A 20,388-nucleotide genomic window follows, 5' to 3' on the forward strand; every position below is an offset into this window, starting at 1 on the left:
GTGGAAAGCTGGCCTTTGGACACCCAGGAACCCAGAGTCTGTCCCTTCCTCCAAGGCGCACTGTGGCTCTCTAACTTTGACCTCTTAACCCTGCCCTTCCCTCTGAGGCAGCTTGTGCTGGGGAGTCAAGGCAAAGGGAGAAGAAGAGAGGACCTGTTCAGGACTCTGGGCCTTTAACCAGAATAGCTCAATGCCCCACAATTAGCCAGATGGGAAGGGATTCGGATGCTGGTGATGACAGGGTGGGTCCAAAGCTTGGCAACCTGTGGCATGCATGCCCAAGCTGGCACCAAAGATGGGTTATAGGGCCATGGGGGCTAATGATGTGGGAAAAGGGTGAGGGGGGATTTGTTCTGAGTCCTCCCTTTATGATTCTAACTATGTTGGGTCACCAAGGTTTCTGGGAACTAAAGCTTCGGCGAATTCTCCCAGGATATCCCTGGATTCACCTCTGCCTCTGATTCAGAGGAGCCAGGCAGGCTCCTTTAGGCCTCATGTGTAGCCTCTGTAGATCCCCTCCTCCACTTCATCACCCCCAAAGAAGTGAATGAATGAAGACTTGGCACAGCGATTCAAAAAGATTGCTGACTCCTAGACTGGTCAAATGGGAAAAGTGTTTGATTAAGGCAAAGCGGGCAGAGGTTGAAGAGCTGTGAGCAGAGAATTGAGTTTTTGTTTGGTTCCTAACCATGCATGTAACATTGGACAAGTTGCATCCTCTTTTTGGCAAGATGCCAACAGTGCTTGGGATCTAAAAACTGTCCATCCCATATCTTGTTTTCAATTCAGTGGACATGATTTGTGAATTTCCTAGAACTTCTTGTCTTGATGAAGTAGAGCTAAATGACTGGGCAAAATGACTTACAGAAGGTGATTGGTACCAAATGATACCTTCTCAACTGACCACAGTAGCGTTCCATTCCATTGGATAATGGAATCATAGGGTTCAGAGTGAGAAGGACCTCACAAAATCTCTAGGTCTACTGCCTCATTACCCTGCCTTGCTTCCTCCCTTCCTCCTGAGAATCAGTGCCAGTGTGCTCTCTGTCTGTCTGTCTGTCTGTCTGTCTGTCTGTCTCTCTCTCTCTCTCTCTCAAAAACAAGTCTCATTTCCAAATTCAGTGCTTCCCCCTTAAATTATTTTGTTATTGATATCTCTAATAGAAAGCATTAAACAACAGATTCATTCTAAAGTAGCCATGCTGCCCAGTCTTTGGGAACTTCCAGAGACAAACAGAAAAATTCAGATACTCCAAGAGGGCAAAACTTCTCAGCCAACACAAGGACAGCATGATACAGTGAGAGGATTAGCTGATTCTGGAGTCAGAAAATCTGGGTTCCATTCCTGCCTGCCTGTGGTGCCTACTACTTCTGTGAGCCTGGACAAGTCCCTTGGCTTCCACTTCCCCATCTGTGGAATGAGGTTGTTGGACCATGGCAGCAGGGTCAAACTCAAATGGAAAATGGGATCACTAACCCTTATGTAAAGATCCCTGCTGGCTGCATACTGACTTAGAAAACCACATATTAACATTATCTATGTTCTATTCTGTTGTGATTTATTTGTGAAACATTTCCTAATTACATTTTAATCTGGTTCTGTAGCACTTTGGAGAGCTGCAGGCTCCCAGAAGGACCTGATCTTTGAGAATTCTGAACTAAAGGACCTTTGAGGTCCTTTCGAGCCATAGATCTGTGATAATAGGGTGCATGTCAAAATCTCTCTATACCTTGGTAATTAGTCTTATGGGAAATTTGTTACCCTTCAGCTACCCTTCTGGTGATGAGCATTTCTAAACTTTGCTGGGCTGGACTTCAAACAAAAGACTAGTAAAATTGTGGGACTTCGTTATTAGTCAGCACTACCAAGCTACATGCTTCACTGGAATGATCTTTTGAGAACCTGTGGTGTAATAGAGAGAGGCTAGACTCAAAGCCAGAAAGACTTGAGTTCAAATACCACCTTGGACACTACCTGTGTAACCTTAAGAAAATATACCTTGGGGGGGGGGGGGGCAGCTGAGTAGCTCATTGGATTGAGAGCCAGGCCTAGAGATGGGAGATCCTAGGTTCAAATTTGACCTCAGACACTTCCCAGCTGTGTGACCCTGGGCAAGTCACTTGACCCCCATTGCCTAGCCCTTACCACTCTTCTGCCTTGGAGCCAATACACAGTATTGACTCCAATATGGAAGGTAAGGGTTTAAATTAAAAAAAAAAAAAAGAAAGAAAATATACCTTGGTTTCCTTATCCATAAAATTAAGGGGCTAGATTTGATGGCCTTGAATGTCATGGTCCAAGCTCTAAATCTGCAACTATATGTGACCATGAGGTACTGGGGGTACACCATAATAGCTGGCATTTTATTTTTTTAACTATTTGTTCATTATACTAAAAAAACATTTAAAGTAACTATAGATAGGGTCAGTTAGGTAGCACAGTGGAGAGAGTACCATGTCTGGAGTAAAGAGAACCTTGGTTCAAATCTAGCCTAGTGACCCTAGACAAGTCACTTAACACCAATTGCCTAGCCCTCGGCATTCTTCTGTCTTAGAATTGATACTAAGAGAGAAGGTAAGAGTTTTAAAAATAAAATTAAATAACCATAAATGCATGGGAATATACTTGCTTAAACAAACCCAAGAACTACATGAAAACAATTATGAAACACTTATACAACAAAGTCAGATTTAAATAATTGGAGAAATATTAATTGTTCATGAGTAGGCAGAACCAATTTAGTTGCAGTGACAATTCTACCTTAAAAAGCAGAGAGCAAGAAATTAAATTGAGGAGAAGAAGCTAGGGAACAGGCTCTGAGCAGGAGGGGCTATGTTTTGTTTTTATAGCCATCCCTCCCTTTCCATTCTTACTGCCATCACCTTAGCCAAATCTCTTGTAAGGCTTGTACCACCTCTATTAGGGACCCATCTCCAGGGATTTTCTCTGACTCCTCAACTATTTTGTGGAAAACTCCTTGAAATGTCGTCAGTCCTCTAGTAGGGGCTAAGAATAACTCCCACAAATGGCTGACAGTGGGCAAGGAGAGCAACCTATATAAGGCCATGTTTCCGGTTCCGCTATGGTATAGCCAGTTGGCCCCATCAAAAATCACGAGTTCCACTGTATTTTCTCATATGATTATTTTTGGTTCCTGTGGTGTCCGGAGGATTCCGCTACTGAAACATTATGAGAAAACCTGTGGCTGGACTAATGAGAGAGGGGTTGTCCACCCCCACCCCCCCACCAGGAAGCCCTGCCAACTCTTCTCTCTGGAAGTCATTTGCTGTTTCTCCCAAGATTATGTGGAGAAATATGTCAAGGGAGTGTTTCCTGATACAGGTATTGAGTCTGTCTCCTCTGACTGCCCATTCCCCAGAGAAAGCAGGATAAGTCCCAACTACCCCAAAAGATATTTCACATGAGTATGGTCTAATAGGAGCCAAGCAACATAGACTACAAAATCTGAGAAGGACTTTAGATCTGATCTAAACCCCTTGTTTTACAGATGAGGCCAGCAGGGGAAATAAGATAGAAAGAATCTGAATTGAATTGAATCTGAAGCCAGAAGACCTTTGTTCAAATCCTAACACAAATTCCTTTTTTTTTAAACCTTTACCTTCCATCTTAGAGTCAATACTGCTTAAGTATAGTGTCAAGGGCTAGGCAATGGGAGTTAAGTGATTTGCCCAGAGTCACACAGCTAGGAAATGTCAGAGGCCACATTTGAACCCAGGTTCTCTAGGCCTGGCTCTCAATCCACTGAGCCACCTAGATGCCCTCCAAACACTACTCCTTAATGCCCACCTGACTGTAGCCAAGTCATAATCTCTCTGTGTCTCATTTTTCTCAGCTATGAAATGTAGGGTTATACTAGCTGGTTTTTATCCCTTTCAGCTCTGAATCTACAAGTTGAATTGATTTATTAACAACTTTTCTGGTAATAGTTAAGAGCAAAATTGTACAAGAGATTGATTACCTTCAGTTCTCTCTCCTCCCTTCACTTCCATTCAGAATACCTTTCTGTAACTTTGATATTTTTCTTTTACCCAGAGGGGTTGACCCCATCGTCATTCTCTCTTCCCATCCATTCTTTCAGCCAATATGGAATCCAGGGATCCCCAGAGCCTTTATCTTGGCCTTCTCAGATGTTTAAAAAAAAATTAGGATAGTGACACTAAAACTGAGAGGGAGTTTCAAGCCCCTTCAGCTAGATCAACTACCTCATTGTATAGTTGAGGACATGAGGGCCAGGAAGGTGAAATAGCTTTTGTGTTTGTGTTTCTAACAGAGAACAGGGCCTTAACCTAAAAGAATGATTCTTTAATGATGGTATTCAATTCCTATCTCTGCCACACTGCCCAAGTAACATAATGAACTGTCTCACATTGTTAACTCTTTTTTAATGAACTGGTCCAAGCTTACCAATAAGAGTTCTTGAAAAGAAGACCATGTCTCTGCCTCACCATAACATCTTGCACATGGCAGAACTCACTGTTAGAATTCACGGCATATTAGCTGAGCATTGAGGAAACACACCAGAAGAAATTTGGGAAGACTTGTATGAACTGATGTCGAATGAAATAAGCAGATCCAGGAGAACAATATACTCAACAACTGCAATGGCCTATGGGAAAACAGCATTGTAAGGCACTGATATTGTCAGAGGGATCAAACTTAACATCAAAGGCTAAAGAGTAAAGTCTGATTTTTCTCTACTTGATGAAAGGTGGCTGACTATAGATATGGAATGAAGCATATCGTCATGGTCAGGTGTGGCCAATTTATTGGTTTGTTTTGCTGAACTCTTTGGTTACAAAGGAGGATTGGGATGACATATGGAATGTGATCATAATGGCAGTATTTTTTAAAAGTATCAACAAGATATTCATTGTTTACTTAGAAGGAGAAGACAGGGAGGGAGGAAGAAAAGTAAGAGAAAGTAAAGAGAAATAAAGAAACTGTTATTGTTTTTCATCCTTCATTTTTGAAGAGGAACAATGGCATCAGGGGATGATGTCTTGACTTGAGTGTGAAATGGATTAAAGTGAGTCTGAGTTGCATAGATTTGTTGGCCTCACCCTCTCTTCCAGAATCATCAAAGTTCAATAGCAAAACAAAAGTCGACATGACTGGTGAAGGCTCAGGAAGAATAGAGAAAAGAAATAGAGAGAGGAAGGATGGGAGAAAGGAAGGAAAGAAGAAAGTAAAAGAGAAAAGGAAAGGCATGATATGCCATGACATGATCTGACACAATGTGACACTAAATTGGGAGTCAGGGGGCCTGATTCTAGTCATATCTCTGTCACGTGTGACTTTGAACAAGTTCCTCCCTCTGTCTGGATCTCAGTTTCTTCTATGAATAGACTTTTAGTTTAGCTGATTTCTAAGGTCCTTTTCCAGCTTAAAAATTCTCTGCTTCTACTGTGAATGTGAGTCAGAGTTGTACAAAATTGTTGAGCTCACTAGGTCTGAGAGGGATGAGACCAGAAGAAGACTACTGGGGTTCAGGATAGGATGGACGTCTTTCTTTTTTCTCTCTGCCCCCAGATCTGTCTCCTGTCCCTCTCTAATTTTCCCCTCAACCCCACCAGGCAGAGGCCATCCTGGCCACAGACCAGGAATGTGGAAAGCCTCATTGAAGGCACTCCCAGTGCCTGTGGTTAGCTCCAGGGTCCCCGTGTGGGCAAACTTTCCATCAGCAGCAACAATATTTTCTAGGAAGAAAAAAAGAAAAGATGTTTTTCTTTTTAAAACCTGCTTCTGTCAGCAGTTCCCTTTATAGGAAAGATGATGATGATGATGATGATGATGATGATGATGATGATGATGATAAGGTTCAAGATAAAAGGCAGAATGACTAAGGCAAATTCTGCAAAATAATAATAATAAAAGACTGGCCCTCCATAGCCTTTAGGACTCCAATATCTGTAATTCATAAATAGTTCATAAAATTATAGAAATGATAGAGGATCACAGAGTCAGAAAGGATCTTAAAGATAATTTGTCCAACTGCCTAATTTTTTTTTAATTAAACCCTTACCTTCCATCTTGGAATCAGTACTGTGTATTGGTTCTAAGGCAGAAGAGTGGTAAAGGCTAGGCAATGAGGGTTAAGTGACTTGCCCAGGGTCACACAGCTGGGAAGTGTCTGAGGGCAGATTTGAACCTAGAGCCTCTCATCTCTAAGCCTGGCTCTCATTTCTCTGAGCTACCCAGCTGCCCCCAGTTGCCTAATTTTACATATAGGGAAACTCAAGCCCAGCAAGAAGTAATTTGCCCAAAATCACAATGACCTAGTAGAAGATCAGAGACTAGAACCCTCATCTCCTGACTCCCAGGCTGGCAGGCTTTCCACTATAGCACACCATCTCTCACCATATCTGGTAGTCTCAGTGTCTATAATTCTGCTATGCTGCTGGATTCCTGGCTGTTCTTCAAGGAAGATACTCATCTCTAGACTCAGTGCATTAGCACAAGCTGTCCCCCATGCCTGAATTGTTCTCCTTCCTCATCTTAGCTTCCAGGCTTCTTTGATTTCCTTCGAATCTCAGCTGAAATCCCACTTTCTTCAAAGAGCCTTTCCCAGTCTGCCTTATTCTTAGTACCTTCCCTCTGAGGTTATCTACAATTTATCCTGGCTCTATGTCCTGTTTTACACCCTCATTAGGCTATGAGCTTCTTAAGATCAGGGACTGGCTTGCCTTTCTCTGTATCCCTAGTATTTAGCTCAGTACATGGCATCTGGTAGGTCCTGGAGAAGGACATGGCTAACCACTATAGTATCTTTGCCAAGAGAACCCCAAATGGGGCCAAGAAGAGTCAGACACACTGAAAAAAAGGCCAAAGAACAACAAACATATAGTAAAGGCTTGTTGACTTCTCTTGACTTAATCTCGACATTCTTTGTCCATTAAAGAAAGCAATGCTAGCTTTCAAGAATTAGCCTGTATGCTGGTAGCTCTAGGACGTTTTCAGTGTCGTTTTCAGCCACCCAAAGCAATGCCTTCCCCTCTCCGATCATCTTTCATCTGCTCGGTATGTTTCTTGTATGTGCCCAGCCATCCTCATCTCAGATCTCTCCTTAGGATGCAAGCTTCCTGAGGGCAGGAACTGGTTTTGCCTGTGTTGGTTTGATGCTTCCTAATTTATCAATATTCTGCCCAAAAAACGTGCCTCCCAGGACTGAACAGTCTTCCACACCTGGCCTCTTCTACAAGATGCCAGAAGAGTTTCAGCTCCCCCATTTTAGATACTATGAATGAATGAATGAATGAATGAATGAATGAAAGAAAAAACATGTATTATATAATACAGATAATACTATTACATGTTATAATATAAAAAAGATATAACAGAATTGTATCATACAATGTTTATAGTACAATAAAATATATAAAATAACAATATATAACTATCATATAACATATATATGTTGTATATTATAATCAAATAATTATATAATTAAAAATATAACCAAGAACACAAAATAAATAATTAAATAATGTATAACTACCATATAGCATAAATATATAATTATACATAATACATAAAATAATATATAAATATATAATATAATTATGCACAATATATAATAAACAGGTACTTACTACTTATGACTGTATGTAGGGATACAAATAAAAACAAAGCAAGACAGTTCCCATTCTCAAAAAGTTCATATTCTATTAAGGGTAGTTAACACAAAGGAGGTTTTATCTACAAGTTAGGTGGAAAGTCCCTGTGGTCTAGAGGTGATTAGGTAGCTCAGGGAATTGAAAGTCAGACCCAGAGACAGGAGGTCATGGGTTCAAATCTGGTCTCAGACACTTCCTAACTCTATGACCCTGGGCAAGTCACTTAACCCACATTGCCTAAGCCTTACTGCTCTTCTATCTTGGAACCAATGCTCAGTATTGATTCCAAGACAGAAGGCAAGGATTTAAAACAACAGCAAAAAAGGAAATTCCTATGCTTCCTGGAGTGAAACAGCAAAGCAAGGGGCAATTCATCTTTTTTAATGCCAATTACACAAGTCAAAAATCTCTGGGCAAGCCACTACCCTCTCTCTACCTCAGTCGCCATTGTAATATGGGCATAATAAGAGCTCCCTTGCAGTTTGCTGTGAGGATCAAATGATTTGTAAATCAAATTTTGTAAAGCTCTGAGCACAGTGCCTGGCACATGCTGCTGTTCAATTGTTTTAGTCACACTTAGCTCTTCATGACCCCATTTGGGGTTTGCTTGGCAACATGCTAGAATGCTTTGTCAATTCCTTCTCCAGTTCATTTGACAGCTGAGGAAACTGAGGCAAACAGGGGTAAGGGACTTGCCCAGGGTCACACATCAAGTGTCTGGCACCAAATTTGAACTCGGGAAAATGAGTCTTTCTGACTCAAGGCTTAGTTAGCCCTCTATCAACTGTGCCACTTAGCTTTACTTCTCCACCTCTATGTGCCAAGCACATAGAAAGGACTTAATGAAATCTAGATCATCCTTCTTTGAATCTAGAAATATAACCTATTTTAAAAGCACCTTCCTGTACTATCATGTAGCCCACATTTCTCTAGCTTTTCTACAAAAATAATATAGGGAACTTCAGGAAATTCCTTGCTAAAATGTAGTTAAGTTAAATCTATGCCATTTCCCTGACCTACCAGTCTAATATGCAGATTTGTGAAAGAGCACACAATGGAGTTGTCATTTGTTCAGCATAGGGAACTCGTGGAGACTGGGAGCTCCCTTCTGTGCAGATTGCTACCTATTTATGATTTAGTGGATAAATACTAGTAATTAGCCTGAGATATGGAGAAATTCTGCAACTTACCCATAGTTACTTAGCAGTAAGTGTTAGAGGCGGGTTTTGATCCAAGTCTTCCTGATACCAAACCCAGCATTCTCTCTCCTATACTATGTTTACTCCATATCGCTCTAGTAACCCTGTCAAAAAAGAAAATTAGGTTAGTTTGGCATAACCTGGTCCTGATGAAACAAAGTTGGCTTTTCCTTTATCAGCTGTTCACTATAACCACGTCCAGGGTGAACTTTGGCCAGGCATGGAATCCTGGACAGAAGAAACATGAAGTCTAAGCCAGGACTAACCCTAACCTCTGAAGAGCAGCTGATTTGGCCTGGGATGGGATGCTGGATGAAGGACAAAATGTTCGGAGTATCATGCTCTTCTGATTCCTACTCTTTTCTCTCTTGTCTCTAGCTGACACTACCGACATTCCCTGTGGTGGTCAAGATTGGACATGCACACTCGGGGATGGGGAAGGTAAGTTATAAGGAACCAAGAGGGCTACAAAGAGGGGAAGAAATGGATTGTGAGAAGGGACAAGTTTCTGAAAGTAATTCAGGTCTGCCTTCTTCTTCCCTTTCCATTTTATTCAATGTGAGCATCCATATTAAGAGAAGCAAAATGAGTCCCCGAGCTCCTCTCTAACTCTGGAGGTCTTGGGGCAGGTTCTAAAAGAATTAGCTAAGATCCCTGGTTTTCTAAAATACTAATCATATAAGATATCCTGCCCTACTTTGAGCATGTGACCCTATTGCATTCGTTCTAGTGCCATGGTGTATGTTGGCAATAGCCACTATGAATGGAATCTTTTTTGCCACCAAGCATCAAAGGAAGCCATGTTCTGAAAGCCTTTCTTGGAGAAAATCTGCCATGCCAAACTCTTTCTATTATCATTCAAAGATCTAAAGAAGAAGCTAATTCAGTCAGGATATTTTAGTCATGAGCTAACAGAATGTAGAGACAGTGAATTTTAAGGAAAAGTGTAAGTAGGATTGATAAGAAATAAGATACCATGCATGCCTCTCTCTTCTCTCTGTATTCCAAGAATGATCCATAAATTTAATTTTTTAAAATCATAGTGCAATATAATTAGTTGTCTTTGTAATCCTGTGTATTTAAAAAAAATGCATTTAAAAACATTCTGAGGATTCCATAGACTTTGCTAGATTGCTAAAGGAGCCTATGCCATATGCACAAAAAAAGTTAAGAATCCCTGCTCTGTCCCCTGTTTTGATTAATTTCTCTTGCAAATTTTCTGTTTATAGAAAATTTCTGTTGTAAAACTTACTGGGGCATGAGGAGTGAGGAGAATTATGTCAGTTGTAGAAGACCACTACTGGTTTTTGAACCTAAAGGAAATAGGAGGGGCAGAAAGGCTTGTGGGAAAGTGTGAGAGTCAGTGATCATTTGAATAATTTTCAGGTAAATGGATTTGGGGGTTTGGGTTCATTAAAACAAAGTTGTTTGGCTTTTCTCCCTCTCCCTTATATGTGCTCTTCCCTCTTTCTCGCACCAATACCAGGTAAAAGTGGAAAATCACTATGACTTCCAGGATATTGCCAGTGTGGTAGCCCTCACCCAGACCTATGCCACAGCTGAACCATTCATTGATGCCAAGTATGACATTCGGATCCAAAAGATTGGCAACAACTACAAAGCTTATATGTGAGTGGGACCCCTGGGGAAACAATCCACTATTTCATAAACTAGAAGTAAGAAACTTCTGTCCTACAAATGAGATCTGACTTTTAGCTTTATTGGATCCCACCCACTGGGAAACATCCAAAAGAAATCTTATTTATGCCTCTGTTTGTGATATAACATAACTTAAAAAAATTATTGATACATTTTGTTTTTTATCACCATAGTTTTCCCTGGTATCTTTGTCCCTCTCCCTCACAGAGAGCCATCTCATATAACAAATAATATTTTAAAGATTAAAAAAAAGAAAAGGAGGGAAAAATTAGCTTAACTGATCAATACATCAAAAAAATCTGAGTACGATATTTGTGGATGTCCCACTTCATCAAAGGATTAGGGTATGAATGACTTTTCATATCTCCTCTAAATGTAGTCATGCTTTTTCTTTATAGTTTTTCAATATTCATTTTTTATATGTAACATTGTTATAGCTACTGTGTATATTGTCTCTTGACTCTTTTTAAAAATTTTATTTTTTATTAATTAATTTATTTTTTTTTAATTATATTAAAAATTTAATATTTTTCCATGATTACATGATTCATAGTCTTTTCCTCCCTTCCTCCCTCCCCCCTTCCATAGCCAATGAGCAATTCAATTGAGTTTTACATGTGTCAGAGGTTTTTGTTATAAAGATTTTTTTCCTAATTTGTGGCTTCCTTCCTAATTTTGGATACATTGGTTTTGTTTGTACCAAAACTTTTAATTTAATGTAATCAAAATTACATTTTGTGATATTCTCTATTTCTAGCTTAGACTTAAATTCTTTTATTTCCAATCAATCTGATAGTTATACTATTCTATGTCCATCTAATTTACTTATAGTTTCCTTTTTAATATTGTCATTTACCCATTCAGAATTTATCTTGGTATCAGGTATGAGATATTGATCTAGACCTAATCTCTCCTATACTATTTTCCAGTTTTCCTAGCAGTTTTGTAAAACATGTAATAAAGAAGAGAAAGATTAAAAAAAAAAAGAAATGTTCAGATCTTTGGGTTTATCAGACACTATCTCGCTGAGGTCATTTACCCCGTCTATTCCACTGATCCTCCCTTCTGTCTCTTAGCCAGTATCATATTATTTTGATGACCACTGTTTTATAGTACAGTTTAAGATCTGGTACTGCTAGGCCCCACATTCTGTACTTTTTTTTTTCATTATTTCCCTGTATATCCTTGATCTTTTGTTCTTCCAAATGAACTTTATTATATTTTTTTCTAATTCAATAGAAAAGTTTTTTGGTAGTTCGATGAGTATGGCACTAAATAAGTAAATTAGTTTGGGTAGGATTGTCATTTTTATTATGTTAGTTCATCCTACCCATGAGCAATTAATGTCTCTCCAATTATTTAGATCTATTTTTAATTGTGTAGAAATGTTTCTTAACTCTGTTTACCTTGCATCAATTTGTGCATTTTTTCCATGATTTTCTGTATTTATCACATGTCATTTTTTATAGCATAGTCATTCTCCTTTATGTTCATGTGCCACACTTTACTTATCTATTCCCCAGTCAATGAACACCTAGTTGCTTTCCAAGTCATTGATATCACACAAAAAAGTTTGCATAAATATTTTGATATATTCTTATCAATGGCCAACTTCAGATATAAGTCTAGTAATGGAATCTCTAGGTCAAAAGGTATAGATATTTTAGTCACTTTATTTGCACAATGCCAAATTGTTTTCCAAAACAGTCGGTCGCTGTTTCACAGCTCCACTAACAATGCACTAGAATGCCCATCTTTCAACATTCTCTCCAGCACTGACTATTTCCAACTTTTGTCATCTTTGTTAATTTTCTGGGTATGAAAACTTCAGGATTGTTTTTACTTTCATTTCACTTATTAGTGATTTGGAGCATTCTTTTGTGTGGTTGTTAATAGTTTGACATTTTTTTAAGAATTGTTTCTTCATATCATTTGACCACTTACCTTTTGGGGAATGGCTTTTATGTGTCTGTATACATATGTATGTGTATGTATATATGTATACATGTATTATATATGTATATACATGATGTGTATTCATGTATATGCTAATTGTTTATATTTTGGATATCAAATCCTTATTAGAAAATTTTAAACTGAGATTTTTTTCCCCATTGTATTGCTTCCCTTTTCATCCTAGGTGCATAACTTTGTGTAGAAGCTTTTCAAATTCATATGATCAAAGTTTCCTTTTTTTTGTTTGTAATTGCCTCTAACCCTTGCTTAGTTAAGATTACATCTCCTACTAATAATGGCTATGAGAATTATGTGCTCCTGTTTCCCTTCTAATTTTTTTTATAGTATGACCTTTAATATTAAGGTCACATATCTATTTAGAATACATTATATAATCTGTTATTAGGTGTCCTCTAGGACAGTGATGGTGAACCTTTTAGAGACAGAGTGCTGGGCCCTGCCCCCCCCAGCTGAATGCTGTGCCCCTCCCTAACCACCAAGTGCCAGACACACCCCCTCCTTTACCCCACACAGGGGAGGGAGAAAGTGCTCCCACTGGGCTGCTCAGTGGAGGGAGTGGTTGAAGTGGGGAATTTCCTTAGTGAGTGTAGAGAGGGGGAAGAGAGCAGCTTGGCTCAAGTCCCTCTACCTTTCTAATAAGAAACTTTGAAGTGGGGAAGGGATAGGGAGGGTAGCCACATGCCCACAGAGAGTCCTCTGCATGCCATCTTTGGCACCTGTGCCATAGATTTGCCATCACTACTCTAGGGACTCAACTTGCCAGTGAGAATGGGAGATGAGACAAGAGCCTCATAATCTATATGAGCTATAGTCACAAGATGGTATATTTAATCTATGAAACCATATTACTTTTTTCCTATGAAATAAAAGAAAATACAATACTCACTATTTTACAAAAGGAAAATCTATTATTCCCCACACCTACACTAAAAAAATGAGGAAAAGAGATTTCAAACTTTAGGATTTAATTTTTAGTAACAAATTCTGGCAATGTTTACCCATTTTTAATTTGAAAGGATTGTATTTGGTTGGGAGATTTTTATTTCTTATTTGGGGAGGAAAGCAACATGTATAAATTAAATAAATCTGGGATGTATACGCTGAACCTCAATTTCTTCCCATTCTTTCCCCCTCTCCTCCTCCCCTCCCTCCCTCTTTGTTCTCTTCCACCCTCTCTGCTCTCCTTGCTTCCCCTCCTCTTTCCCCTCCCCTCTCCTCTCTTTTCCTTCCCCCCTTCCCTTCTTTTTTCCTCCCCTTCCCTCCCCTCCTCTCCTTCCCATTCCTCTCCTCTCCTACCTATCTTCCTCTCTGCCTCTCTCTCTTAACCAGTTATGATACTGAACTAAAGTTTACTTTATTTCAGCCCATAAAGAGCTGTATGGTCTCTTTCTTCATTTAGAATCTGAATTTACATATTTTAACCATTTCAAATAACTAATATCAGTTATTTTTTTATTTTCCAGTCTGATTTTTTTAAAACATTATTTTATTTGGTCATTTCCAAACATTATTCATTGGAAACAAAGATCATTTTCTTTTCCTCCCCCCCCCCCCCCCCATGGCCGACGCATGATTCCACTGGGTATCACTTGTGTTCTTGGTTCGAACCCATTTCCATGTTGTTGGTATTTGCATTAGAGTGTTCATTTGGAGTCTCTCCTCAGTCGTATCCCCTCCACCCCTGTAGTCAAGCAGTTGCTTTTCCTCGTTGTTTTTACTCCCACAGTTTATCCTTTGCTTGTGGATAGTGTTTTTTAGATCCCTGCAGATTGTTCAGGGACATTGCATTGCCAATGGAGAAGTCCATCACCTTCAATTGTACCACAGTGTATCAGTCTCTGTGTACAATGTTCTCCTGGTTCTGCTCCTCTCACTCTGCATCACTTCTTGGAGGTTGTTCCAGGCTCCATTGAATCCCTCCAGTTCATTATTCCTTTGGGCACAATAGTATTCCATCACCAACATATACCACAATTTGTTCTGCCATTCCCCAATTGAAGGGTATCCCCTCATTTTCCAATTTTTGGCCACCACAAAGAGCGCAGCTATGAATATTTTTGTACAAGTCGTTTTCCTTATTATCTCTTTGGGGTACAAACCCAGCAGTGCTATGGCTGGATCAAAGGGCAGACGGTCTTTTATCGCCCTGTGGGCATAGTTCCAAATTGCCCTCCAGAATGGTTGGATCAATTCACAACTCCACCAGCAATGCATTAATTATCAGTTACTTTTTTTTTTATTATCAGTTACTTTTAATAAGAACTTGTAGATATAGAGCCAAAATCAGCCTCTGTGCCCTTTTCATCCAATCCCTCCATTTCACAGATGAGGTAACAAAGGCTTAGGGAAGCTAAGAGATTTGCCCATGGTCACACAAGTAGTAAGTGTCAAAGGTAAGATTTAAATCCACATCCTCTCACTACAGAGCCAGTGCCCTTTCTACACTATGACTCTTGTCCCCTATGTAGGTCAATAAACATTTATGAAGTGCTTATAATGTACCAGGTGCTCTAATTAGGGCTGGGAATATAAAGAAAAGTGGAAATGTATTCCTTGCTTTCAAGGAAAATTATTCTAATTGGAGAGACAACACAAGAACACTTTTAGTTATAAGATATATACAGTGTAAATGCCAAGAAATCTCCAAGAGAAGGAATGAATGACTGTGTGTGTTTGGAGATAGGGCAGATCTGCTATAGAAAATGAGATATGGGCTAACTGAGTTTTGAAGGATGTCCTGGAACTTGGGAGTCAGAGGTGAGAAGGGAGACCATTTCAGGAGAGAGAGAGAGAGATGGAGGGAGGGAGAGAGGGAGGGAGAGACACAGAGAGAGACACAGAGAGAGAGACAGAGAGACACAGAGAGAGAGAAAGAGAGAGAGAGTTGGAATGACAAGAAAATCAGTATTGTTGAATGACTAAACACTTGAATGAAATTAAAGCACAACAAGCCTGGAAAGGTAGGAGTTGAGTTGTAAAAAGCTTTGAATATCATAGAGGGTCCTGGAAGCCATAGGGAGCCTCTTTAGCTTATTGAGTAAGGGAGATATGCTAAACTTGTGCTTAGGAAAATCACTTTGGTAGATGAGTGGAGGATGCATTGGAGAGGGGAGAAAATTGAGGCATGCAGACACATTAGAAGGCTGTTTAGCTGTCAATGCAATTGATAATGCTGTTCCAGACCAGAAGGACAGCTGTGTGAATAGCGAGAAAGAGGCATTTCCAAGAGAAGCTATTAATGTAGACATCATAAAATTTGACAGCTGATTAGATCCCTGGGGTAAGCACAAGTGAGTTGAGGATGACAAGATGAGTGTGAGCCTGGGTCATAGGAGGAGGAGGATGTCTTTGATAACCAAAAAAAGTACTCTTGAATGGTCCTCTGAATTTGGCTCCAGATCAAACAGATAAGAAGACAACTTAAACAAGACAATTGACAGATAAGAAATTTAGGAGAGAAAAAGAAGGAGTTCTTTTGGATTTTGAGATGTTTACAGGACATCCAATTTGGGATGTTTAAAATGCAGTTAATGATGGTGAATTGGAGTTCAGGAGAGATATTAGAGTTGAATATCAATCTTGGAGTCATCTTCATTGTTATTAGGACAATTAGGTGGCATAGTGTACAGAGCACCAGGCCTGGAATCAGGAAAACTTGTCTTTGTGAATTCAGATTTAACTTCAGACACATATTAGTTGCATGACCCTGGGAAAATCACTTGCCCCTGCTTGCCTCAGTTTCCTCAATAAAATGAGCTAGAAAAGGAAATGACAAACCACTCTACTGTCTCTGCCAAATGAGGTTACAGAGAGACACAAATGAAACAACTAAACAACAATAACAATAAAATATTGATCTGGGAATCATCTTCATAGAAATTATAAGAGCTATAAGATCACCAAATATAAGAGTACAGAGAAAAAGATAAGAGGACTGAGGGCAGAGTTTTAGAGAATACCCCATGAGTAGTGGGTATGACCTGGATTCAGCAAAGGAGACTGAGAAGTCAGAAAAGAAGGAGGAAAATCAGGAAAGCATATCAAGAAAACCTAGAGAATAGAGACTATGCAGGAAGAGAAAGGAATCAATAGTGACTCATGATGGATTTTTTCTAGAGTGTTAATCACCCTTGATCGAGCCAGAATCTCTACTCCTTTCCACGGACATTAACAGGTATTTTCAGGCAGAGTTAACAGCTTCTCCATTATCAAGAGAAGTCAGTCAAATATTTGAGAGACCAATGTTCCAAAGAAGAGTGACAAAGTACCACTACAAGAATAGCCTACTTGGGGATCAGTGTCCAAATGATACAATAATCAACTTTTAAAAACTATTTAAGACTAGTTTAAGACTATTCATTCCAGCCCTTCTAGCACGCTTCACTTCATGTTAGCTGCTCTCTCTAATAATAATTGTCCATTGTTGTTATTCACTCACTATTTTGTTTGTAGTTTTGTTATTATGCCATCATTTCAGTCATGTCTGACTCTTCATGACCCCACTTGGAGTTTTGTGGCAAATACACTGGAGTGTCTCTCTATTTGTAATGTTCTTTGCAAACTCTATAGAACTCTATAAATGCAAATGGCTATTATTAAATAATTAAACATAATTACCAAAAAGTTGTTCATACATTAACTTATTTGATTTTTTTAGCAGCCCCGTGAAGTTAGTAGTGAATCATTATCCTCATTTCACAGATGAAATTCAGAAAGATCAAATAACTTCCCCCAAATCATACAACAAATAAGTAGTGAAGCCAAGATGTGAACCTAATCCCTCAGATTGTATATCTGTTGGGTTCCTTTTTTCCCTGGTACACCATTCAGTGCCTAATAGATAGACTTTAAGGGATGGTGATGGCCTAGGTCCCAAAGAAAGAGAACTCTGAAAGATCTGAAGCAATTTAACCTCCCTGGGTCTAAATTTCCTCATCTATAAAATTAACAGGTTAGCCTCTGAGATCCCTCCCAACTAAGAGTTAGCACAAAGTATTCCCCAGAATTCCTACTGATAATGATTGTTGATAGTTTAGCCAAGAAAGTGAATAGTCCTCTGAATTCGGCTCTAGACAAGACAGATAGACTCCAGACCCAGGGGAAATGTGGGGAAATAGGAGGAAAAATGACACTGCTCCATACAATGAGGCCATTCTTGCCCTCTTCCCAGCTAATAATTCACTGCCTCCCCTGGCCTGGCCTGGCCTGGCCTGGTCTGGCTTGGTTTCTTGTTCTAGGAGGACATCCATCTCAGGAAATTGGAAGACAAACACTGGATCTGCAATGCTAGAGCAGATTGCTATGTCGGACAGGTGAGTAATCAAACTCCTAAGCCTACAGCATGACTTTTTAAGTATCCCTTAGATTGAAAAGGGGACAACAGATGGGATGCATATAAATATGAAGAGAGAAGACAAAGAGTGACTAGACAAAACTGAAGTATTCATTCATTAATTTATCTACCCATCCATCCTCTATTTGTCCATTTATTGATCCATCTATCTGTCCATCCATCCATCCATCCATCCATCCATCCATCCATCCATCCATCCATCTGTCCATCCATCCATCCATCTGTCCATCCATCTATTCAATCTATCCATTCATTCATCCATCCATCCATCTGTCCATCCATCTATTTATCCATCCATTCATCCATCTGTCCATCCATCCATCCATTTGTTCAACAAAATCTATTGGGTTTTTACTTTGCATCTAGGTCTGTACTAGGGGATATAAAAAGGTATAAGACACAATCCTTGCCTTCAAGGATCTGGCAGTCTAGTTGGAGGGGTAAAACTTGTTTGTATGACCAATTCAAAACAATATTTACAGCCTACCTCAGAAGGTATAGACTCTAAGTGTTACATGCTGTAACAACAATAACAACAGCAATATGATAGTTGGCATTTAGTCAACACTTAAAAATTTGCAGAAGTATTTTACATAAATTACCTCATCTGATCCTGACAATAACTTGGTGAAGTATCACAGGTGCCATTATTCCCATTTTTCAAATGAGAAGATTGAGGCTCAGAGAGACTGACTTACTCATGGTCACACACCTATTAAATGTCAGCAGCCAAGGGAGATATCACTGAAGTGGAGGGAGTATTAGAGAGAAAAAATAAAATGGGCTTGAGTTGAACCTTTAAGGCCAGGAGAGCTATGGATGGGCAGATAAGAGGAGCAGTATTCCAGGATGCAGTCACAGCATGTGCAAAGATGCCTTTGGAGGAAGGACCTTGGGACACACATTGGGAATGGTGAGGGGTTGAAAGAAAGGGAAGGGAGGATTAAATTTTCAGTGAGCCATTCAAATCCACTCCATTCCTCATTGGTGTCCCCCTTCTCTTTTGCAGGTATAAGCTGTGGGTGGACTCCTGCTCTGAGATATTTGGAGGCCTCGATATCTGTGCTGTCAAGGCTGTACATGGCAAGGATGGGAAGGACTACATTTTTGAGGTAAGTCTGACTCAGTCAGTCAGGTTGGACTTTATGATGGGTGAAGAAAGGAGAAGGTCAAAGTAGGCATCCCTTGGTCTATAACTCTTGCTTTTGGCTTAAGAAACCACAGAGAAGGTTCCATTTGTGGGAGTTGGTGGAAGTTCCTGGGGCTGAGAAATAGGATCTCAGTATAGAGAAGTGCTTTAAACTGTTGGGTCTTATAGTCCTAGGAAGTAGAACTTTACCTCCACCAATACCCCAAGTCATCAAAAGGTGACAGTTTTCCAAGTTCCAAGTCTTGCTTTCCTTTCGTTATAAAAACCAGAAATAATACCAGGCTGTCTCCTAGGAATCCTATTCAAATGTCATCCTCCTTGGAAGAAGAGGAGTAACTATATTGTGGGATTAGACAGACTGAAGAAAAAAAAAAAAAGGCTGCCACTCGTAGGATATGGAAGCCAGGAACTCTGCTTTCTTTTCCTAGCGACTGCTACTAGCATGCTTTTTGACCTTGGATAAATCACGATGTTTCCAACGTGCCAAACTCTCTCCTCTCCATCCTGACTTTGAAGCACTGTGCTAATAAGGGATCCTGTGAAGTGGTTCCCAAGGTTATGAATTATGTAAACTATGGTCATTGGTTCTAGCTATGTGGATACGCGTAATACGAATTCTCATAATGCAAGATTAATTAGTCTCACTCATCAGGATCTGACTATATTAAGTCATAATTATAGACCAGACCCTGTGCTAAGCACTAGGAATGCAAAGGCAAAATAATTCCTACCCTCAAGGAGTTTCCATTTGAATTGAGGTAACTAGGCATATAGTAATACAGGATCAAAGCTTTAGGTCCAGAAGATACTTAGTGTTCTTACCACCCCCATTCACTGCCAAATGTACTTCTAGTTTTTCCTGTCAAATAGAAAAGGATAAGATAAATGGGAATGTTAAGGCCAGTCCTCCTAGTATAGGGGGGGCAGGGATGTGAGGTGGGTGGGTATAGGGGGAATATGCATTTATATAGCACCTACTGTATATAAGGCATTGAGCTAAGTACTTAAAAAATTCTTACGTTCTGTCTTAGAATCAGTTCCAAGGCTAGCAGAGTGGTAAAGGTTAGGCAATGGGGGTTAAGTGACTTGTCCAGGGTCACACAGTTAGGACGTGTCTGAGGCTAGACTTGAACTCAAGATCTTCTGACTCCAAGCCTAGCTCTCTATCTACTGAGTCATTTAGCTCCCTCCCCCCAAAAAATTACAAATATTATCTCATTTGATCTTCAAAACAACCCTGAGAGGTTGGTGCTATTACTACCCCCATATTACAGTTGAGGAAATTAAGGCAGAGGTTCACAAAATCAGTAAGCATCTGAGGTTGGATTTGAACTTCAGTCTTCCTGATTCCAGATCATTGTCAAGGGTAGAATGTTGGGTTCTGTGGTACCTATTTTTAGAGGGATTTTAGGATT

The 20,388-nt window shown here is 39.7% G+C and overlaps 1 protein-coding gene across 3 annotated transcripts in view; it reads left to right on the top strand.

The window, feature by feature from the left end:
- SYN2 (synapsin II) overlaps positions 1 to 20,388 on the top strand; it is a 258,206-nt gene that overhangs the window by 201,761 nt on the left and 36,057 nt on the right. For all 3 annotated transcript variants that reach the window (XM_056804670.1, XM_056804671.1, XM_056804672.1), the window contains exons 6-9: positions 9,213 to 9,275; positions 10,321 to 10,463; positions 17,708 to 17,782; positions 18,833 to 18,935. In XM_056804670.1, the coding sequence (XP_056660648.1) occupies positions 9,213 to 9,275; positions 10,321 to 10,463; positions 17,708 to 17,782; positions 18,833 to 18,935 (384 nt within the window). The remainder of the gene's footprint in view (positions 1 to 9,212; positions 9,276 to 10,320; positions 10,464 to 17,707; positions 17,783 to 18,832; positions 18,936 to 20,388) is intronic.

Source organism: Monodelphis domestica, chromosome 7 (assembly GCF_027887165.1).
Source record: "Monodelphis domestica isolate mMonDom1 chromosome 7, mMonDom1.pri, whole genome shotgun sequence".
NCBI classification, from domain to species: domain Eukaryota; kingdom Metazoa; phylum Chordata; class Mammalia; order Didelphimorphia; family Didelphidae; genus Monodelphis; species Monodelphis domestica.